The sequence below is a fragment of the Elgaria multicarinata genome, chromosome 23 (genome assembly GCF_023053635.1).
Source record: "Elgaria multicarinata webbii isolate HBS135686 ecotype San Diego chromosome 23, rElgMul1.1.pri, whole genome shotgun sequence".
In the NCBI taxonomy this organism is placed as follows: domain Eukaryota; kingdom Metazoa; phylum Chordata; class Lepidosauria; order Squamata; family Anguidae; genus Elgaria; species Elgaria multicarinata.
This window is the reverse complement of record NC_086193.1, coordinates 3,515,694-3,539,440: the sequence shown is the minus strand read 5'-3', so window position 1 is coordinate 3,539,440 and position 23,747 is coordinate 3,515,694. Positions and strand designations below refer to the sequence as shown.

General features: G+C 51.7%; 1 protein-coding gene across 1 annotated transcript in view; it reads left to right on the top strand.

The window, feature by feature from the left end:
- PTPRS (protein tyrosine phosphatase receptor type S) overlaps positions 1-13,479 on the top strand; it is a 219,968-nt gene extending 206,489 nt beyond the window's left edge. The window contains exons 30-35 of the mRNA XM_063147033.1: positions 1,513-1,691; positions 2,305-2,431; positions 5,009-5,134; positions 8,412-8,566; positions 11,523-11,658; positions 13,162-13,479. Coding sequence (XP_063003103.1) covers positions 1,513-1,691; positions 2,305-2,431; positions 5,009-5,134; positions 8,412-8,566; positions 11,523-11,658; positions 13,162-13,230 — 792 coding nt within the window. The 3' untranslated portion in view covers positions 13,231-13,479. The remainder of the gene's footprint in view (positions 1-1,512; positions 1,692-2,304; positions 2,432-5,008; positions 5,135-8,411; positions 8,567-11,522; positions 11,659-13,161) is intronic.
- Positions 13,480-23,747: the final 10,268 nt, after the last annotated feature.

The window sequence follows — 23,747 nt, the reverse complement described above, 5'->3', positions numbered from 1 at the left end:
CCCCCCCCCAATCAACCAAGGAGCAAGGTCAGACAGTGGAAAAGTGACCTTGCTCCCAACGAAAAAGTCGTCTTTTTAACCACGCAGCGTCACGGAAAACCCCCACAGCGTCTGCGAATCTGTGTCTGCGTCCTATAACTAATGCAGCATTGATTGGCAGCCGCTGCGGGGCTTAGAAGACGTTTAGACAGTCCCCTAGATTCAATCTCCGACATTAAAAAGGATCCAGGAAGAGCCTTTCCCCTCCCTGAGACCCCTTAGAGCTGCTGCTCGAATAGACGGTGCTGAGCGAGACGGACCGAAAAGGACGGGAGACTTACTTTATTTTTAGAAGAAGGACCATCGCTCTGGGGTTGAGCGCCACAGTAGTGAATTCTAGGGATGTACTCCGCTTCTCCTCGGACTGGAGAAGCAGGAACGGATCGGGGGGCTTCGCCTCCGCTTAAGGCGGAGGCGAAGAGGATCGGGGGAGCCGCGGAGCGTTGCGGAGCGGATCGAGGTGAAGGTGGATCCCTTGCCTTGATCTGGAGCTCCGCAAAAAAGGTAAGGGGGGTTTACTTGGCCCTGCTGCTGTCACTGTGCGGCGATAGCAGCAGAGCCAGGTAAGGGGGAGGGGGGGTCTTACCTGCATCTGTCCGCGGTCCCACGGCTGCTTCAACGGAGCCCGAGTCAGGCTCCGTTGAAGCAGCCGCAGGACCGCGGACAAATGGAGGTAAGGGAGAGGAGGGAGGGGGGTTACCTGGCCCTGCTGCCACCGCCGCCCATGCAGCAATGGTGGCAGAGCCAGGTAAGGGGGAGGGGGGTCTTACCTGCGTCCGTCACGGCCCATCCCAGCTTCACTAGAGCCCGCGGCTCAACCAGGAAGGCCTACAGTTCCTGGTTGAGCCGCGGGCTCTAGTGAAGCTGGGATGGGCCGCGACGGACACAGGTAAGGGGGAGGGGGGCCTTACCTGGCGCCACTCCCCGCCACTGCAGAGCTCCGATTCGGAGCCGGAGCTCTGCAGCGGAGCGGAGCGGCCCCTAGGCAGATCGAGGCGGGGCGGAGCGGGCCCGATCTGCAATTTGCGGATTGGGCGCGAAGAGGATCGGTGGGTCCGTGCACACCCCCTAGTGAATTCCAGAGTTTAACTCTGTGCTGTGTGAAGAACTCCTTCCTTTAATCTGCCCTGGATCTCCCACCACTCAGCTTCATAGATAGCAGAGTTGGAAGGGGCCTATAAGGCCATCGAGTCCAACCCCCTCACTCGATGCAGGAATCCACCCTAAATCACCCTTCATGGGATGATGACCCCATTGGGTTCTAGTGTTTTGAGAGAGGGAGAAAAATGCCTCCCTCCCCACATTCTCCCCCCCAGGCATGGTTTTGTCCACCTCTGTCGTGTCTCCCCTCAGCCTCCTTTTTCTCAACAATCCCAGCTGTTGCAACCTTCCCTCCTCGGGGGGACCCTGGGTCATTGGAGTGGCCCTTTCCTGCACCCTTTAAGCCCTCATCTGCTCCTTTCGCCCCACCAGCGGCTCGCCAACTCCAAAGCCCACACCTCCCGGTTCATCAGCGCCAACCTCCCCTGCAACAAATTCAAGAACCGTCTTGTCAACATCATGCCATACGAGACCACGCGGGTTTGCCTTCAGCCTATCCGAGGCGTCGAGGGCTCCGACTACATCAACGCCAGCTTCATTGACGGATACAGGTACGTGGGGCGAAGAGCGGGCCAGGGCCCTCAAGGGAGCCGGGACGTGATCAGCCCCACGCCTTTTACCCCAAGCGCCGGGGCTTCAGAGGCGTAACCAAGTGTTGCTACGTCCCCTCCGGGATGGGGGAAGTTGTGTCGGTCTGGAGGGCCAGATGACATTGCGGTCCTGGCCCCCAAAGCTCCTCCTCCTCCCATGACATCACCTGCCCCGCCCGCTTTTCCTCTGCCACACCTGTTCCGTTTCTTTGCCCCAATTGGGCGTGCTTTCCTGCCTCTTCCCCAAGTCCTTGGTGTCCCCACCCCACCCCCCCAGACCAGGGGTTCAGGCCCCACAGGACAGATTCTGAACCTCCATGGACCAGATCAAGGCTGTCAGCTAAAGGTTCTCCCTGGTCCCCTTCCCAGGTGCTCCGTTCAAGGTGGCCATGGGAGATGACGCCCAAACTTTCCCCCATCCGGAGTGGGATATGGCTGGCTGGGTTTTGCACCAGTTGGGGTTACTAAACTACCCTCAAAGCCTCCCACACTTCAAGCCTCCCCCCCCCCGCCGCCCCACCTCCAAAAAGGTGTCCCGTTTTTCTCTCACCTGTTTGCATCCTCGCTCTGCTAGGCAACAGAAAGCCTACATCGCCACCCAGGGACCGCTGGCTGAGACCACGGAGGACTTCTGGCGCATGCTTTGGGAGAACAATTCCACCATCGTGGTGATGTTGACTAAACTGCGAGAGATGGGTCGGGTGAGTGGGGCCGAACGGGCAGTGGGAGGGGGGGGAACGCCTTCCGGTTGCTGACTCACTGCTCAATTTGGTTGCCTTCGTTGGTTCGCGGCGGGCGTTGGAAAGCTCTGAGCGGGCAGAGGCACCGCGCCGCTAAAGATGGCGTGACGGGACCCTTTGCAAGCTGTGGGCAAACAGATGCGATGCGAAATGGCGGCCACGGCCGTTAAGGTGACACGCGTGTCTTCTTAATGGCCACTGAGGGTTTCGGGTGCAATTTTTGTCAGAATTCTGTCAGAGGAGGGGAGCTGTTCCCGCCCCCTGCTCTGGTCCTGACACCCCGCACCCACCCACCTACCTCCAGGCACGTATTGGGCCCAGCTCCTAGCCACCATGCGTGGAGTGGTCAATTTGGATCGAGGCCGCCCCAGGGAAGCAAAGGATGAGACGCCCCCTGTTCCCATGTGCCACAGGCCTGGTTAAAACGGAGAGCGATTAACGACTTTAAAAGCCACCGCGCCACTTGCAGTGGGCGTAGCTAATACCGTATCCATTTGGACCCGTGGGGCAGAATTAGCTGGGGGTGCGCAGCTGCTCCCTCCATCGCCAACAGAGATCTCTGTTGAGCATTTCATAGAATCATAGAATCATAGAATAGCAGAGTTGGAAGGGGCCTACAAGGCCATCGAGTCCAACCTTTGTGAATAGGTGGACATCCACAGTGTCAGATTTTGGAAATAGGGGATAGTGGAGACATTCTTTCTTTCCACCACCCCCACGAGGGGGGTGGCAGAAATTGGGGGTAAAAATGGGGGGAGAAGCTTAAACCCCCCACCCCACGCCCAGAATACAACAGCCCAGATCCAAATCAGGGTATATAACCCAATTGTACATAACTCTACGTGTGATTTTTTTTTTAAAAAAAAGTGTAGTTTGGCCCTAAATCTATAAAGAGTGCGAGGCGGGACAAGATGAAAAGGGATTCCCGAAACACTGCTGGCACTAAGGGACGTGGCAGCAGCTTACTTCCCCCCACGGTTCCTGAGGAACTGACTTGAGTTGTCTTCCCATGCAACAGTCCAAAACAGTCTAAAATCGACTAAAACATGTGTTGCATGGGAACCCAGGACGAATTCTGTCCTGGAGGCAGGATGAAGCAAATGAAAACCGGGTCGCAGAGAGGTGTGCACCACTGGACCTGTGAGCCTCAGGTTTTTACTATAGGTGGGTGGTTCTTCTGATTGGATGGGGGGCGTTCAAACCTGGATGGGGTCGCCATCCCCCTGAAGGAGCAGGTTCGTAGCTTGGGGCTTCTCCTAGAACCATCTCTGTCCCTTGAGGCTCAGGTGGCCTCGATGAATCATAGAATCATAGAATCATAGAATAGCAGAGTTGGAAGGGGCCTACAAGGCCATCGAGTCCAACCCCCTGCTCAATGCAGGAATCCACCCTAAAGCATCCCTGACAGATGGGACACGGAGTGCTTTCTACCAACTCAGGTTGGTGGCCCAGCTACGCCCCTGTCTGGACAGGGATAACCTAGCTTCAGTTGTCCATACTCTTGTAACCTCCAAATTAGATTACTGCAATGCCCTCTACATGGGGCTGCCTTTGAAGACGGTTCGGAAGCTGCAGCTTGTGCAAAATGCAGCAGCCAGATTGATAGCTGGCACAGGGAGGTTTGAGCATATACTGGCCCGCTTTCATTGGCTGCCTATACATTTCCAAGCCCGATTCAAGGTGCTGGTTTTAACCTATAAAGCCCTACATGATTTATAGCAATACCTAATGGAACGCCTCTCCCGACATGAACCTACCCGTACACTGCGCTCAACATCTAAGGTCCTTCTCCGAGTGCCTACTCCGAGGGAAGCTCGGAGGATGGCAACAAGGGACAGGGCCTTCTTGGTGGTGGCTCCCCAACTGTGGAATGATCTTCCCGATGAGGCTCGCCTGACGCCAACGTTGTTATCTTTTTGGCGCCAGGTCAAGACTTTTCTCTTCTCCCAGGCATTTTAACAGCATTTAACACGTTAAGTTTGTTTTTAACGGACCCCAAAATTGTTGTTTTTAAAATGGATACTGTTGTTTTTATACTGTTGTTTTTATGTTTTTGATGGTTTTTAAATTTTGTATACTTTTTAATGTTTACCGTTTTTAACTGTTGTAAACCGCCCAGAGAGCTTCGGCGGTGGGGCGGTATATAAATGTAATAAATTAAAAAAAATGGTGAGTCGCCTTGGGCGCTCTGTTTGGGCCGAAAGGCGACTCACGGTTTTATAAATAAATAGACTGAAACGCCCTTATGAAGGCAGAGGTGTTGGGGTGGGTGGGGAGAGAGATGAAAATGGGCTGCTGGCGGAAAGGGACATGATGGGCACCTGTTTTCCCGAGGAGACTAATTTTAGCTCTCAAGAACGTCCAAGGGGGATGCGAATCAGAGAAGGACGCGGCCTTGGCTGTGAACGCCACAAAGCAACGCAGGAAATTTGATTAGATCAAGCACAAATAGCCCAGCTGGCGTGGACACAGCCGTCTTTCGCATTGGCAGCCAGGGAGATTAATGCAGTTCCTTCTCCCCTCTGGTTGGATTGACAGGAAAAGTGCCATCAGTACTGGCCCGCCGAGAGGTCCGCCCGGTACCAGTACTTCGTGGTGGACCCCATGGCGGAGTACAACATGCCTCAGTACATCCTCCGTGAATTCAAGGTCACCGACGCCAGGGTGAGTCTGCGTTCCGCACGTGTCTTCTTTGCGACGTTTGGCCGACGTCTGGTGCTTGGGAAAGGGCTGGCTTCTTAGCTGGACAGCAGGCGCATAGCGCTGCTTTACACCTAGTGGGATTGTGGATCCGTACCCCCGAGTCCTGGCTCCGGGACCGACGGGGCCCTCAGCAAAGTGACCTTTCCTTACGTGGGCCGCGCTGACGGGCTTAGAGCAGGGCTCCCCAAGTTCTTGCGGTTGGTGAGCACATTTGGAATGTTGTGGGCGCACGCACAAAATGGCGGCCGTGGAGGAGGCAGGGCTTGGCTGTTCATAAAATGGCGGCCGTGGCTGGCCTGGCTGGTCACTCGTTTCCCAGAAGGCAAACTGGAGAGATGAAAAGGAAAAAGAAAAGGCCGCTTGCCCAAGAGCCTACATCCCAGGCAGAGGCGGGGGACGACTTTCCAAAAACCAAACCACTCTTCCGAACGCAAATAAAGATGGCAGCAGGAGGGCGGAATTTCGCTGTTCAGCACACCAGCCTCCCAGTTAAAAACGATGAATTAAAGAGGGTTTTAAGAGAGAAAATAAATATCAGGGGGGGCAAAAAGCCTGATAGGCACCAAGAGAAGGGGTTGCCGGTGGGGAGCAGGGGCAAGTGACAGCAGATGCTGGAGCAGCCATTTTGGTTTGCCACCGTGCCCTGGGGCACCGTGGGCAATTGAGATCAGACGCCCGGCGTTTGCACGTGTGTGTCAGGGTTGGGGGAGGCCCGCTGCCGGGATCCTGAGCCTAGAACTTGTCCCTGCCGTGTGCCGCCTCCGGGCCTCGGGGGATCCCCCCATTCATGCCTGCGGTCCAGCGATGGGCAAACGACAATTTGTCCGCCTCATCCAGTATCGTCTGTTCTCGTGAGCAGCGACGAAATGTCTCCATTGGAATCCAGCGCTCCGCCGTCGCGCTGCGGTCTCTCCCCTTGGTTGGGTAAGATGAGATCAAAGTTTGCCATCGGGGTTGAAGGCAGGCGGAACAAAACAAAATCGCCCCCGTGAGGCAAGCCCTGGGGGATCCCAGCCCAAGGGAACATCCGGTCCAGATTTCGTCGCTCGAAAGCCGCAACCCTCCTGCACCATTTGCTGCAACTTGAGCTCTGGAAGTTGAACTCCACGTGTTTGGGGCTTCAACACCCAGAAGCCCCTGCCAGCATGGCCGATGGCCAGGAATGCTGGGAGCTGATGTCCAAACACCACCAGAGATCCACTTCCTGCTCTGCCCCTGCTTCCGAGCATAGAGGTAGCGTGGGCTAGTGGCTGTTGATAGATAGATACCCGGAGGATAAATCAAAGCCCATGTTGAAGCCATCTTGAGTAGGAGCAGCCGCACAGTCCAGCCCTCAGCTAGCGGGGTGAGCACCGTCGTCAGCGTCATTTTATTGGAGGTTTCCCACCCCCCACCCCAAATACGTCACAGTCCCAGCAGCGCACAGTAAATAAAGGAGCAGTCTAGATACACCAGCAGCGTATCGACGCACTACAAATCAGTTCAGATATCAGTCTTACTTTTCCCTGTGCTCAGGGTCGACGCCGCTTTCGTGTCTGTGTGTGTGTGTGAAGAGATGCACTAACATTCATTTGCTGTGGGAGGTTTCTTGTGACATCACGGGGACGGGGTGGGGGGGGGCACCCAGTCTGTTTCTCCTGTTTCAAACTGGAAGAACTGGGAATTGAGAGCAACCCTGCAGAGTAACGACACTGAGAACTTGAACGCAGAGCAGACCTGAGGATGCTACTTCTCTCTGCACCACTTTTGGACTGCAGCTGCCAGCGTTCCTGATCATGCTAGCCAGGGCCAATGGGGGATGGACAAAACATCTGGAGGGCACCAGGTTGGGGAGGGCTTGTTTGTACACACACACACACACACACACACACACAAGCACATTCTCACTCTGCTTCACGGCACGAAGAGCATCGTGAAGACAGATGGCACAGAAAGCAAATTGCTTTCCTGAGGCCGGGCGATTCTCTTGCTCGCTTCCCCCTCTCTCTCTCTCTCTCTGGGTTTTCACCTTCTCGCCATTTTTCTCCTTCGCGACACCGCCATGGTGCAAAGCCCACCCACCCACCCACCCTGCCCCCTCGGATCTCCCCCACCGGAGTTCTGGCAACGAGGCCGAAGCCGCGCTGAGTTTCCTCCAAGCAGGCCGCTCGCCTCGTGCTGGGTGATTTCTTTGAGCTCATTCCCAGAGATTATTGCATTCTGCGGGGGTGGACGCAGAGGTTCATTCACACACACACACAGCACACACACTGCTGTTGCAAATTTTGCAAAATCTGCCTGTATGAGACGGGAGCGGGTCTCCCGTTGCTCAAGTCTGTTATTTTAAAAGAGCCTTTTTATCCCTAAAGGAAGTGCAGGATGGTGTACATGCGTCCCCGATATTATCCTCACAACAACCCAGTGAGGTAGTCCAGGTAGGCCCAAGGTGACCCCATAAGCTTTGTGGCTGAGTGAGGATTGGAACCCAGGCCTCCCCGATTCTCACCTGAAACGCAAACAGGAGACTCAGAACTGGACCTTCGTTGCATCGTATTTGAACCGTGTGTTTCCTGCCCCACGGTGCCTTGTGGCTTCCACTTTTGGTGCTTTTCAAACGAGAGGGTGGGGGTCCAGCCTCCCTAGACGTCCTTCACGCTAATCCCTAAAAATGTGTCACAAGTGGGACGTGCCGAATCAGGCACGAATTGGGAGGCCCCATTCATAAAAAGCAAAATTCACTGCAATTAGGAGCGAGAGAGCAAAGAACCACCCCCTAAATAAGAACAAAAATCTCCCAAAATTCAGTGTGATGGGGTGTAGCAGCTTAAGAGTATTGGATCAGGAATGGTGGGAGCCGGGTTCCAATCCCTGTTTGACAACAAAGCCCTCGCACTGAGTGATGTTCAGACAGTCAGCAGAGCTCTGCCTAGCCTACCTTGCAGGGTGATTGGAAGGTCGCTGGAAATCAGTATAAGGGGGAAAGACGGACTCCTGCGTCGCAGGAAGGGTGGGATAAAAAGGCAAAGCAATAAAATGAAATAACCTTTGCTCGGATGTTTAGAAGCAGAGGAAAAACCAGCCCGCTGGGGTCTGAAAACCCAGTCAAAATTTGCTCAAGCATTTGTTCAGATTTTGGAATTTCGCCTTTTTGGATTACAAGACTCGAGTTCAGTTTTTGCTTTTCTAAATTTTAACTCGCTATCCGACAGCTCACCCTAACGCCAGTTTTTTCCCTTTGCTTCTCCCACGTCACACCCAGGATGGCCAGTCGCGGACCGTGCGCCAATTCCAGTTCACCGACTGGCCGGAGCAGGGCGTGCCGAAATCCGGCGAAGGGTTTATCGATTTCATCGGGCAGGTGCACAAAACCAAGGAGCAGTTCGGGCAAGACGGGCCAATCTCCGTCCACTGCAGGTGAGCCCTCCTGGAAGGTGCGTCCCCCTTCCCCGCCACGAAGAAATTGAGGACACGGCCGCCTCCCCGCTCCCCGCCGTCCAGAAAACAAAATCAGCTCTCTCTGTCCCCGTTTGCAAATTCCGCTGCTGCTAATTCGCACCTTGGAGTTAGAAAGAGCCGCACAGTCGCTCGTCCAACCCGAACGCTAAGCCAAAGACCGGTTGCTGTTCTCCGCTTGGCCAGGCCAGAAGTCGGGGCTCCCCTCCTTCCTAACCGCCCCCCCCCACCCCACGGCAGACTTCATTCGTTAGCCCCAGGCTAAGCGCAGAACAGTCTGGCTTCCAAATTATTTATTTAATTTGGTTATTTAAAGCTGGCTTCTAATCGCGCTCCGTTTTCTTTGCACGCCAAACACGGCCGACTTTTTTATAACGCCCAGCCCGGGCGGGTAATTCACCCCGGAGAGTCGTCCGTGCCTCGGTTCCCGAAACTAAAACCGCCCCCGCCCCGGCTGTTCTGTTCTGCTGGCGTGCTGCCTCTCTCCCCCTCCCCTCCCCACGCTGAAGCTTAAACGGAGGCGCCTCTGAACTGCGGCTCATCCCGCTTGCCTCCAGGTTGACTGAAAGAGCCCTCCCAATTATTTCTCCGCGAAGGCCGATAATCGGTGCGGGGTTTCTTTTCTTTTTTAATAAAAAATAGAGGGATACATCTGCTCGGTTAGGGGGCTACTCAACCAGATGTATTTGCAAACCGCAAAATCTTAGGCAGCCCGAGGCAAAATGGGCAGGCTCAAAATAACGCCCCCACCCACCCCACCCCGGGAAAAAAATCCCGTGCTTTGCTTCTCGATAACCCCTGCGTAAATCTGAGCCGTTGCAGCTGGATACGATGAACCTTCCTATGGATCCGGAAGTCGAGTCAAACTACGCTTTCAGCCCCTAAGGAACACACAGCAGCCTTTTTGTGAACCGCCCAGAGAGCTCCGGCTATTGGGCGGTATAGAAATGTAATCAATAAATAAATTAAATAAATATAAAGGGAGCTGGCCGTTCCTTTTCCCGAAAGCCCGTCAGATCCAGCCGTGAACGCCGCTCCGTGTCTCCCGGCTCCTTCAAGAACGCCAAATCCCCCCCCCCTCCGGCTAGTCGCTTGCTGTTAATCTGCGATTAAAGCCTTAGTTGATTAATCGCATCACTGGAGAGATTAAAGGCGCTCCAGGCTGAGCCTGCCTGCGTGTTTGCTTTCAAACTTAGTATAACGCCGCGACGTTGCCGCGTGGCAAATGTTGTCGGCGTGAGCGGCGCCCGCGAGAAGCCAGCCGCGGAACTGACAAGCGCTGTGCTCGTAAGATCCTCCCCGGTCCCGGAGGGAAAGGATGCGGAAGGCAGCTCCTTTGGGAAGCAGGGAGGCAGGGATGAAATTCACCAGTTTGTCCATTTTGCCTCTTCCAAAATGGGCAGTGGAAGCACCACCTCCCTGCCAAGTGCTTTGCTCCCCCCTCCAAACAAACAAAATAGCTGCTCTGGGCCCCTCCCTGGCGTTGGAGGCCAAGAAGAAGCAGGATGTGTCTTTGGTTTTCTGCTTTGAAGACGTTGTTTTTATACATAACTCAGCGTTCCCCAAACTGGTGCCTGCCAGGTGTTTTGGACTTCTTCTCCCACGGGCCCCAATGGCCAGGAATTCTGGGGTTTGTCATCCATCCTGTCATCCAAAACCACTGGTTCAGGGAGGCTGATGTGGCCTTTTCGAATTGTTGCATCCGTCTGGCCCTTTGCTGTGCTGGGTTCCTGTAGCGTGAATTCGTGGTCTTGGGTTGCTTTTCGCTCCACGCGCCCCCAAAAAGACGTCTGAGGCCGCTGCTCACAACGCCCAAACTTGCAGTCATGGGAGCCTGTGGTGGAGAGACGTGCACTCCGCAACGTCTCCCTGCTAACGCCGAGGGGGAAAAGCCACCAGACGTGGTGTCAAAAATGCTTCCCTCCTCCTGGCTCATGGTCATTGGCTGCTGCTCACATGGGGAACAAGGAAGTGCCTCTCTTCCTCTCGGAGGTGGGGAACTTCACACCCAGAGGGGCCTACCCACCCCTCCATGGTTCCCTGGGCGGCCAGATTTAGGAGCGAGCCACGTAAGCCCTGGCTTAGAGCCTGATATTACGAGGGGGCTCTAAATATTTTGCGGGATAACAAAGATGCATTAAAATTGAAATTGCTTTGGCTTAAATATGTTGGAAAGTCAGGAGTGACTTACAGCAGAGTTGCCTTATATGGTGAAAGCGTGGCAATGCAGCCTTTAGTACTGGAGGCAATAAGTGCGGACTAGAGCCAGTTTAGAAGTTCAGCTCAATGTACTTTGAAGATGTGTATCAAAGGAGTGTCAGAGAAGGCTAGCTAGTGCGGTTCAGCTACAAGCACCCCCTAACGCTGGGTGGTACCCTTTCATTACCCTTCCTATGATAATGGAATGTACTTTTTTCTCTTTATTTTGAAACTTAGAGATACTTAGGGTCTCGGCATCTCTCAATCCGGCCCCACTCCTTTCTCCAAATGTGTTGCAAAGAGTCTCCACGATGCTTCTTCTGTCTTCAAGCGCTCAAAAACATTTGGAGAAAGATAAGCGGGCCCCGGGGAGGGAAAGTCCTGTCCGAAACGCCTGGGTAATGAAAGCCTTTTTCCCAGGCGGCCGAGACTCTTTTCTGCTTCTCTTTCCTCTTTCTGGTTCCACTGGATGTTTGGCCCACATTTGGAGGGCCACCAGTTCCCAAACCGCTGATTAATGTGCTCCTTCGTGGCGGGGTTGTCGAACCCACCGGCTGCTTCCATCTCAGGGTGATGGAATACCACCACACACGTCACCCCGTCCGGCTTTGAGAAATCGGCTCTTGACACCGCCACGGCAGACTGCACCCAGCTGCCGAGACCTCCGCCACATACACACGTGACGTTTCTCCCTCCTTTCCGCCCCCTGTTCCTGCAGTGCCGGAGTGGGCAGGACCGGCGTCTTCATCACGCTGAGCATCGTGCTGGAGAGGATGCGCTACGAGGGAGTCGTGGATATCTTCCAGACGGTGAAGATGTTGCGGACGCAAAGACCTGCCATGGTGCAGACGGAGGTACGTGCCTTCGGCTGAACGGGCTCTTTCCCCCGATCATATTCGGGCCTCAGCCCCAGGAGCAGGCTTGGGCACTTCTGCTCACAGGTGTGGCCGTCGGCCAGCCTTCGCCCCCCCCACTTTCCGTGCTCCGGAGGCGGGTGGGAATGGTCCCCAGCTTCCAGGGGTGGGAGGGAGGAAGGTTGGGGGCAGTTGGTAACTGTGTGACCACAGCACCAAACGATCACGTCCCACCTGGACTTCTCTGAAGGCAGGGTCAGGGCTGGCCCGCCCATGAGGCAGAGTGAAACAGCTGCTTCAGGCGGCAGGTGGTGGAGGAAAGAGCTGTGCGTCCTGCCCTGTTTCCTTCCGCTGCAGCGCTGCCTTCAGGAGGCAGTGGAGGGCGAGATGCCGTCCCCAGTATCGCAATAAGATTCAACTGGCAGTGCAGTCCGCTTCCGTACACGAGGCGGGCGTGGGCGCCATCTTGTTCTTCATCACGGGCAGCAGAATGTCTTGGGATGGCTCCGCCAAGGAGCTGCCGTTTCAGTTTCCCACGACACCCTGCTGCAGCAGCTTGCTGAGGGCGCTGAGATCAATTCAAAGGGTGGCCTTCAGGCCTCATGCTGATTGGAGCGGTGGCTGAGCGGGCAGAAGCAGCGAGGCCCTGCCAGCACACTGAGACCTGAGGCACTGGGGCTCAGCCTGACCCTGGGACCAAAAGCAGCGATCGTCTTCTGAAATGGGACTCCCGTCCCCAAACGCTTGGTGCCGTAATCGGTGTATAAGTCTTTTAGGAAGCCACAGCGGGCTAACATGGCATGTTTAGCCTGGAGAAGAGAAGATGGAGGGGAGACAGGATAGCACTCTTCAAATACTTAAAAGGTTGTCACACACAGGAGCGCCAGGATCTCTTCTCGATCCTCCCAGAGCGCAGGACACGGAATAACGGGCTCAAGTTACAGGAAGCCAGATTCCAGCTGGACATCAGGAAAAACGTCCTGACTGTTAGAGCAGTACAACAATGGAATCAGTTACCTAGGGAGGTTGTGGGCTCTCCCACACTAGAAGCATTCAAGAGGCAGCTGGACAAGCATCTGTCGGGGATGTTTCAGGGTGGATTCCTGCATTGAGCAGGGGGTTGGACTCGATGGCTTTGTAGGCCCCTTCCAACTCTGCTATTCTATGATTCTATGGCTACCCGGCGTGCCAGTGTAATGCTTAGCGTACCAGATTACGACCAGGAAACGGAGGTTTAAAATCTCCAGCTCAGCTACCGATGTCCCCAGGGGTCATTATCGCTCAGGCCTAACCTACACCGCAGGGTTGTTGTGGGGATATTTGGAGGCGGGTTGGGGGAAAAAGTCCGTACGTCACCTTGAGTTCCCTGGCGCCACAAATAAATAAAATGGTCTCTAGATCCTTGATGTATTTTAATGACTTGTTTTCGGGAACAAGCTGCAAATTATAATACTGCTCCTCTCTATCCCCCTCTTCCTTCTTATTCCTTAAATCTCTCTTCAGGACGAGTATCAGTTCTGTTACCAAGCCGCGCTTGAGTACTTGGGAAGCTTTGATCACTATGCAACATAAACAAAAACGAAATAAACCCAACGAGTAAAAAAAGAAAGAAAAAGCCATCTGTCGTGCGGACTCCTACCACTTAAAAGTCGCGGAGGGCCCCTTTCGAGCTGTGAGAGGCGTGCGTTGACTTTTATAAAAAAACTACAGACTGAATTGAGAAGGGAAAAAAAACGTTACCTTCCCCAACATCACCCCCATTTTGGATGCTACCGTGGGGACAGCGCAGTGAGCAGAGAGCTGATCAACAAACGCCCCTTCCACGCCCCCCCATCCTCAAAAATACAATCCACCCCCACCCCCTTTTACCCCCCCTCCCCACCCATGTTTGTAAAACCTGGACTGCAAAGTCAGCTCGGAAGGCGGATCGTAACTATTATTTTGTCTTTTTAAGTGGCGAACTTGTTCTTACCTCATTTGGTGTTCGGGGCACGGGGCGGCGCAGGGCTGAGACAAACGCTGAGTGGAACTTTTTAAAAACGAAACGGACCCACGCGTTGGCCGCCCCCCCCCCTGCCCACGCCACGGAGAACGGCCGGGAGGCAGAGCCGAGGAGGCGGCCCGAGAAGGAGGAGCGTGACTTTTAAAGAACAGGAAACGAGAAGAATTTGACCGTGACGATCTCGCGTTTTAGGGTTCAGTTTGCATACTAATCTCAGCAGGCAAGTTTTAAAGGAAGCCACTTGCAGGTTTGCTCAAAACACGGCGAGTAACTCTCCGCCGACTAGGCCTCCGTTGGAAGACACAATCCTTGATTATGGCTATGGGTGTTTTGCCACGTTGCCTACAACGTGCTCACCTTTCAAACACTCGGAACATTCCTCACAACGTATGATTCCAGAGTTTTTATGTCAAAGAACAAACAGAAACATGCAATAATACTGAGCTAGCAAAGACCCCAGACGTCTCTCAAACAGGGAAGGACACCCACACGCGCCCCACATGCACCCACTGACGCACCTTCACACCACGCCCACCCACGAGAATCATTTGCGGTTCCACACTGCTTTTGCGCTCCACGTTTCAAGGCGGTGGAGGGGCAAGATACATTTGTAATTTTAAACCATTCAGACGTCCCACCCCGCTTTTCCGATTCCGATTCCGTTAACAGATCGGTTGCAGCCAGTTTATTTCGTGGGTGGCTTTGCCCGTTCCCCTGATGCCAAAGAGAAAACCGGCACGTTTTAAGGGGTCCTGTTACACGGTGGAGTTTGGAAAAGGGGAGAGTTCGGGGTGGTTCAACTACCCGTAAGGCATCAATGCTGCAAGGGCAGAGATGCCATAACTCCGTCTCTGGAAAGCTGATTCCTCTCGTGCAACACAAAGAAGACAGAAAGTCTCATTAATGCAGGGCTGATTTGTGTGTAAGAAGCTGGGTTGGGATCAAACAGCACCCGTGAGTGGCTTTCTTTAAAAGGTCTTGATGTAACTCTAGCAAGTGACATTAATTTTTATTTTTCATTTTAATTTCCGGGTCTCTCTCTCGCTCTTTTTTTTTTTTAATAGTGTATTTTTTTTCCTTTTTAAAAAAAAAATATGTAAAAAAAAAAATACAAAAGAATATCAGTCAATGAATTTACAAAAAAAAAAAAATTACTTATTTGTTCATATTATGTTCAAAGACAGTCTATTTTTTCACTGTAGAAATGTTACGTGTAATGGCTGTGTGACATAAGAGAAATGCCGTGCGAAATATTGCTACTTTTACATATTGCTTTTCTACCATTTAAAAAAAAAAAAATAGTAAGGAAGGAAGAAAGGTTTAACCTGCTCATATACGAACAAAATTTTGCTGCTTTGGTTTTTATGATTATTGTTATTATTTTTCCCCCCCTTTCATAAAGCATTTAGCGAAGGGTGAGGTTAGGGGAGGGCGGACGGCTGAGGTGGGATCCCTTCTCCACCCATGGTCTACGTTAAAAAATATCCTGCTCTTTCCGAGGAATAATGTCGAAACGGGGAGCAGATCCAAACGCCCGCGTCTTTGGGTGAAATCCTGCACCACGAGGGTGCAGAGACAGACACGCTTGAATCCAGAGGACACACGGAGAGCGAGCGATATTGTTCCGGAAAGGTACACGGCACAGCCGAAAAAACGTAACCCCGGGATGGAGTTCCAGCAGGAGTCAATACATCTCTTATGAGTTTTACAGCTTACAGCTCATTTGTCATAAGCTTATGAGTCTTGGTTTTGCTGCCTTGGTACGACTGTGAAAACCGGGTGCTTTTTTTTGGGGGGGGGGGTGTCCCAGTGAACCAGCCGGGTGGGTCACCAAGCCGCCGAAGGGTGTAATGATTCTGGGGTCTGCAGAAGGCAGCTTCAACCCCCTGCTCAGCCTTAAGATTACCGGGTGGCCTTGAGCCGGTCACTCTCTCTCAGCCTAGCCTACCTCGTAGGGTTGTTGTGAGGCTAAAACGCTACACCCTCTTCCTGCCACAAGCTTTTCAGAGGAAGGGGCGGGTCATACGCGTCCAACTGGCATTTCTCTCTGCCCTCCCGTTCAAAGACTTTGTTTCTTCGCTTGAAACCACGTGCTCTGGATTAAGGCAACAGAATCTCAGAACAATTTGAAAAATAGTAATTAAAAAGTAGATTGAACCTCCCCCTACCAGCAGCAATATTTAAATATATATATATATATTTTTAAAAAGGTACTAAACCAAGCCAAGAGATCCAAAAGAAGGTACGTCTAAAAAAACAACAACCAAATTCCTGAGTTCGAATTATACCCCTCCTCGGTTTTGAGTTATAACAGATTACTGCAGGTTGGTACGATGATGGTAAAGAGAATTTAGCTCACCTTGAGGGTGACCGAAAAGTCACCAATAGCAACTTCCTGGCTTGATCAGGACAATAGTAATTCTTTGGTGTGTGTGTTTTTTTTAAAAGGGGGGGGTTCTTTGAGATCTTTCTTCCCACGTTGCCTAAGATTTCTTTAAATATGTTGAAAAGAGGGGTGGGGGCCACCTTACCTTGGCAGGATTTGGGAGGCGAAGGTACGGACAACTGGGTGTGCCAACTTCGTATCATTTCCTTTTTTTTAATTTCTCTCCTCCCCTTCTTTGTACGAAAGCAAAGACCCCTGTTGCTCTCACACTGTTATTTCAAAATGAAACAGTTTAAGTGGTTTTCACGCCACTCTGTATGTAGATATATATATTGACTTTGTATTAAAGGAAGATTGTCTGAAAAAAAAACCCACCAGAGTGAGTGGAATTTGTTAAAACACACACACACACACACACACACCTAGTTCAGACAGAAGACAGACTCTCCTTTCTTGAGAGAAAAAGAACGCTGAAGTTAGGAGAGGCCATTGCAAAGTGGTACAGCCTCAGCCTTTATTATTATTATTATTTATTTATTTATTTATTTATTTATTTATTTATTTATTTATTTATATAGCACCATCAATGTACATGGTGCTGTACAGAGTAAAACAGTAAATAGCAAGACCCTGCCGCATAGGCTTACAATCTAATAAAATCATAGTAAAACAATAAGGAGGGGAAGAGAATGCCAACAGGCACAGGGTAGGGTAAGCAGGTACAGGGTAGGGTAAAACTAACAGTATAAAGTCTGCACAACATCAAGCCTTACCGGCAGAAGGCCACAGGTTCGATACCCGCCTCCCCAAGTAGAAAAGGGTCAGTGATGGAAAAAAACGTTGTTCTCTGCTTTAGAGAACTGCCTGTGCGAGTAATGGACTAAACGCTCTGACCTGGTAAAACGCAGCTTCTTGGGCACCTGTTTAAATCAGTCCTTTATCCGGAACAATGAGGACTGGAAGCTTAGTTTATAGTTAAAGGGACTTAGCTCTGCTGTAAAGCCCTTGCTTTCCAAGTAGACAGTTTCTGATTCAGATAACACAGCCTTCCTCAACCTGGGGCGCTCCAGATGTGTTGGACTGCATCTCCCAGAATGCCCCAGCCAGCTGGCTGGGGCATTCTGGGAGTTGTAGTCCAACACATCTGGAGCGCCCCAGGTTGAGGAAGGCTGAATAACACAATCAGGGAGCAGGAGATAGAGAAGACATCCGTTTCTACCCAGGACCCCAGAGTGCCACAGCTGGGAATAGAATTTACTGGCCTAGCTGGGAAAATTGCCTGAACTGGTACAAGTCAAGAGTCCCACGAGGTACTCAGGGTGTGTACGTCAACCTTTAGCCCCCAGTAAACAAGTCTTTGCATTCTATCCAAAATCTGCACGCACACACACACACAGGCAGCAATGGAACCAAAAATTGTGTGTGTGTACATCATCATCAACAACATCATCACAATTCTTTCTGAACTGCCCAATAGCTGAAGCTCCCTGGGAGGTTGACAAAAACTCACCCCACAATCCAAGATCATGAAAACATAATATAAGACTCTAACGTACCAAATTTAAAAGCATTTAAACAGAGGAAAAGGAATAAGGCTGGACGCGATAAAAACAAATCGGTCATCAAACGCCCGAGATGCCCAAAAGCTGAGTGTTGGTGCAAGGCGGAGCTCAGTGTGGAAATAGTTCCGTAACTGGGGAGCCACCACCAAGAAGACAAGAAACGAGATTGCCGCCATACCTTTGCCCGATTCCCTTTTTTTTTTTCCAGCAAGGCCACACAGGGAAAAGTCCCTGGTGGATCAGGTCCTGTGGGTCACCTCTGACTGTCCCCGGGGCCCCAATTCTCCCTAACCTGTGCTTGGGCTGCACCCTTTCAGGATGCAGGAAGTGGCCGCATGTGAGCGGCATTCCTCACGACATAGAAAAGTAGCAGCGCAAGGATTTTAGTCTAGCTTTCTCCCAGAGGAGCTGGCTTGTCGGCATCTAAATTCAGTAGTGCAGCTAGGTCGTTTCGGGCCCTGGACGTAACTGGTCCCCTCCACAAACACACTGCCATTCCATGCTTTACAACTGCTTCTACATTTCTGATATGATTAGAGCAGAACAACCCTGATTTTAATAATGACAACAACTCTGAGCACTGAAGGGGGGGAACTCTTTTCCGCCCCGGGGGTCCCATTCCCGTGGTGAGTGGAGCCAAAGGCAACAGAGCATGGCCAAAAAATACCAGCACATCATAGCTTTATGTTTTTACTGCCGGTAACAAAGCCCTAAGTTAAAGGTGTTTCAACCTTTCAGATTGGGAGGGGGGATTGGTGGTCAAGGAAAAAGAGGCCAGGGGCCTTCTGGGAAACCAGGAAGTCTGGTTCCCCTGCCCCGACTTAACGTTTCGCATTTTACACTCGCCTAAATCACAGCACTGTTGTGACTTTTGCTGCAGAAGGAGATATGTACGTTAAAAGCAAAAATAATAACGTGAGCATCAGTAACCGTGTCCCTGCCCAGTTGGGGGTCTGTTTCACACTTCCCCCATCACCTCCCACTCTCTGGGGGTGGGTCAGTTTGGGGGGGAGGCTATGGAGCCCTTGGCTTCGGCCACATCGTCCGTCCCTAGGCAAGCGCAGCACATTTCATTAGCATGTGCATCCAGGAATTTATTATGTACATACATTTATTTATGTGCATCCATTTATTAAAAACTCACATTTATTGACTGCTCAATCATAAAGGAAATTATTTTTATTCATTCATTTATTAAATACTGTAGGCACTGATGCCCCACTCCGTGGTCAGTTTGCCTAACCAGGGAAGGGCCATTGCCGGGGGGGGGGGGGTTGGAATGAGGAGACACTTCTCAAGCTCCATCACAAGACATTATTGCTTGAGACATTAGGTTGTGCCTAGGCACACCCTGCACACCCCTTGCGCACGCCTATGACTTCCATCCACACATAACAGTAAAACATGGCTTTTCTAGAACTAAGAACAGCGGTTTGGAAAGTGTTTCTACCCCAAAGTACCCGTGGGCCACAATAGCTCAGAAGAGGCTGGTGGGAAGGCCACCAGCAAGGACGAGAAGCCCACAATCAGAGCTGGTGGGGAGCCCAACATCTCCTGCTGCTGTCCCCCAACTTCATTTCCGAAATAGGGCTGTGAGGTCCGGCCCCAATTAGATGACCTTGTTAACATTGCATGGCCAAGGTCTTCCGAGCACACGCCAAAGGTACCGTCAATGCAAAAAGGTGACATTTGGTTTCACATCAGGCAAGTGCACACACACACACACGAGCTAGCGCAGAACAGGACATCAAACTGGGGCAGGACAAACCAATAATGAGCCAACTTGCTAGTCCTCATTGTTAGAAGGGAAACGCTGGCAAAGAACTAGAAAGGAGTGGCACTCGGACACCGCTTCAGCACCCCTCTGGTGGAGCTAAGGGCCTCAACTTTAATTTGACTTAAACCTCAACTTTCAAGGTCTCTCCTTTTTAGAAAGAGTATCTAAAAATCCAGATCCACGGCTGTCTTACGGCTGCCTGCTCCATTCCACTTTTGGCTGCCTGCTCCATTCCACTTTCGGCTGCCTGCTCCATTCCACTTACGGCTGCCCGCTCCATTCCACTTTCGGCTGCCTGCTCCATTCCACTTTCGGCTGCCTGCTCCATTCCATTCTCCCATCCGCTGCTTTGATGCAACCTTTGCAGCTACCGCAATTAAGAGAGGCGCAAGGGTTTGAGCTCAGTAGGTACTTGGGGAGGGGAAAATACATATATCTCAATAAGTAACACAGTCGCTGGGTTTTCCTTCTCGTTTTTGGTAGGCGAGCGGCGATTGCAGGACAAGCCTTAGGCACCTCTCACCAAAGGCGCATTAAGTTTGAACCATCTTTTCTCACTGAAACTTTTCTCCATGCCTTGTTCAACGTAAACTGGGAGTGTTTAGCTGGGGGGAAAGAAGGCTGAGGGGAGACCTGACGGAGGCGGACAAAATGTTGCCTGGTGCGGAGAAGGTGGAGAGGGAGACATTTTTCTCTCTCTCCCAAAATACTAGAACCCAGCGGCGTCATCCCATGAAACTGATTGGTGGGAGATCCAGGACAAATAAAAAGGACTACTTCACACAGCACGGAGTTAAATTATGGTGCACCAGTTGCTGGGGAACATGGGTGGGAAGGTGCTGTTGCACCGTGTCCTGTTTTGCAGGTCCCTGGCCGATGGCTGGTTGGCCACTGTGTGAACAGGGTGCTGGGCTAGATGGACCCTTGGTCTGATCCAGCCTCATGGCTCCTCTTACGCTCTTCAACCCATCACTCCTGTTTGTGTGACATTCCAAGGATGCACAGGAGAGCACATATGCATTGGTAAAACACCACACACAAAGAATCTCAGTGCAGTCATACTCATACGTAGCAGTGCATCCAGATTGTGATTTAGCGGTGCTCAGATGCACGTGATGTTGCCCCTCCACCCAACATGCCCCCCCCCCCATGTGCACATTGGTAAAACACTGCAATAGAGTGTTTTACCAATAGAGTAAAATTTTAGAGTAAAATACCTCTCCCACCCTAGAGGCCTTCAAGAGGCAGCTGGACAACCACCTGTCAGGGATGCTTTAGGGTGGATTCCTGCATTGAGCAGGGGGTTGGACTAGATGGCCTTGTAGGCCCCTTCCAACTCTGCTATTCTATGATTCTATGATTCTATGCACTCCAGGCATCAAGAGGCAGCTGGACAACCATCTGTCAGGGATGCTTTAGGGTGGATTCCTGCATTGAGCAAAGGGTTGGACTCGATGGCCTTGTAGGCCCCTTCCAACTCTGCTATTCTATGAAATGACTCCCGGCTTCTAGCGTTACAGGCGAGGGAGAAAAACCATTTTTCTAGCCACTTTCTCCATCTTACTGTCATCTTGTATGTTTAGACAGAAAAAAAGTCCTCCATCTCCCAGCATGGCTGGCTGGGAAATGCTGGAAATTATAGGACTTCTTTCTCTCTCAACATGCCCTCCCTCGCTTTTTTCTCCATCATCACCATCAGCATTTTATTCTGTGTTCATAGACTCGTTGGAACCAACAGCGGTCCCAAAACTGATGAGCACCAAACGTAGTTGCTAACTTATCATGTCAAGATGCTGCTCGTTTGAATTGCCCCTTCCGGTCCCTTTCCCAGATCTACTATCTCTTTTTCGAGACGGGGCGACCAGAACGGCACACAGTATTCCAAACCTGCTTCATGCAAGGGTGTTACAACAGGAGGATTTTCGTTTTCTGAGCTGCCCCTGCTTCCAGTTCGTCTCTGGGCCCAAGACAAAGTGGTGGCATTAACGGTTAAAGCCCCAAAGGTGCCCCCAAATGCAGTGAAACAGGAGAGGGCCTTTTCAGTGGTGGCCCCCAAATTTGCAGAATGCCCTTCCCAGAGAGGCCCGCCTGGCACCTACTTTTGCGGCCTTTTCAGCCCCAGGCGAAGCCCTTCTGATGTTCCCAGGTGTCCCCAATGTTTTAGCACTTTTTAGACATTGGCCAGCCCTGGCTTTCCTTTGCTGAGGTTTTAATTTAATGTTTGTTTTCTATTTTTCTCTTCTGCAGTTTTAATCCCCTCCCTCCAAACTTACTAGTAATGGGCGGTATAAAAAAAAACGTGGCTAAGTAGAAGAGAAAAAAGAAAGACGAAATAAAGAATTACGTTCCCTAATAATTCCAGTATGGACATGGCCTTTTTCGCTGGGATTTTGGCTGAGCTACCCAACGTAAGAAACTTTTCCTAGTCCGTCCAGCTAACAAAAACCCCTATCAGTGTGTATGTGAAGTTTGGATTTCTTAAGGCATATTTTGTGTTTCAGAGCCACCTTGGCCTTCTACTTTGCTTCTTGGGCAAGCGACTTTTCATTTAATCTCGCCAGCTTGCCTTGCGGGAAATGAGTGTTTCGCTTTTGGCCACGCCGGCCACAGCAGGCATTTTCTGTGGGACAGGCAAGCCCTTCCCACGGTAGCCATTTTGTGAGACCGCCCACGACACTCCAAAAAAACCCCACACCCAACGCTGCCCACTGTCCCCAAAAACGTTGGGCTTAACGTCTCACATCCAGAGAGAGAAAAGCAAGCACCATTTCTTTGCCCACTCCAAGCACCGCCCTCGCTCTCATTTTACGCAGGCCTTCCTTAATTAGATCCTAGGGTTGGCGTGCGAAAACGCGCCCGCGTGGACTTGGGGGAGGCCGGATTATCCTAAATTGCTACTGAGACTTATTTTCCCCAAGCCTGCATAGCCGTGTAGCACAGCTGCAGGTGGACTTTTTAAAAAGGAGAGGATTTTCTACACACACACACACACACACACACACACACACACACACACACACACGGTCCTTCTCTCCATCCAAAACCATCTTTTGCCATCATTTATATGCAAATCCTGAAAGGAGAGGGAGAAAGGTGGGGGGGAGAGAACCCAACCTTTTCATACTTTAATAAATGGCTCTTTAAAGCTCCTCTAGAGCCGGGCGCCTCTCCTTCAAACATAAATGTTCTATTTAAGTTGCTTGCAAAAGGTCACATCTCAATTGTTCTTTCTTAACTGGAAGCCTCAACTGCTTTCCTTGAAGAAAGAGAAGCCGGTCGGAGGGAAGGCACCGGAGGGGAAGCCATTCCTGCCGCAGCCGCCACCTACGGGCTGGCGTTGGCCACTGCGCTGTGCTGCTTCCAGACCCAAGGGGGCCCCCACCATGTAGACCCCGCAACATCCCAATCCCTGGTGCAGCTTTCTGTGCCCTCCAGGTGTTTGGGATTGCAACTCCCATAATCCCCAGTCACCAGCCATGCTGGCTGGGGTTGTTGGGAGTTGTAGGCCAAGACATCTGGAGGGTAGCAGGTCATAGAATCATAGAATAGCAGAGTTGGAAGGGGCCTACAAGGCCATCGAGTCCAACCCCCTGCTCAATGCAGGAATCCACCCTACAGCATCCCTGACAGATGGTTGTCCACCTGCCTCTTGAATGCCTCTCGGGTGGGAGAGCCGACCACCTCCCAAGGACATGGGTTCCATTGCCATACTGCTCTAACAGTCAGGAAGTTTTTCCTGATGTCCAGCCGGAATCTGGCTTCCTTTAACTTGAGCCCGTTATTCCGTGTCCTGCACTCTGGGAGGATCGAGAAGAGATCCTGGCCCTCCTTTGTGTGACAACCTTTTAAGTATTTGAAGGGTGCGATCACGTCTCCCCTCAATCTTCTCTTCTCCAGGCTAAACATGCCCAGTTCTTTCAGTCTCTCTTCATAGGGCTTTGTTTCCAGACCCCTGATCATCCTCGTTGCCCTCCTCTGAACACGCTCCAGCTTGTCTGCGTCCTTCATGAAGTGTGGTGCCCAGAACTGGACACAAGATGAGGCCTAACCAGGGCTGAATGGAGGGGAACCAGGACCTCGTGCAATTTGGAAGCTATACTTCTCTGGGCTGTAGGTAGACCAGTAGCCTGGCATAGTAGAAATCATCTCTGCGGGTGAGTTTGAAGTTTACATTTGGGAGGGGGACTGAGCCGGAGGGAGGCAAGCTGGCCAAAAGTCGCCTCAGATTCACCAGTGATCAGAAGGGAGCGAAAGTTGCCCCTTTCTTGTAATACCAGCACTCAGGGTCACCCGATAAAAGCTGGTTTCTAGTTAAGTTGGTTCAGGAACAACAAGGAGAGAACTGACTTGTGGAACTCACTG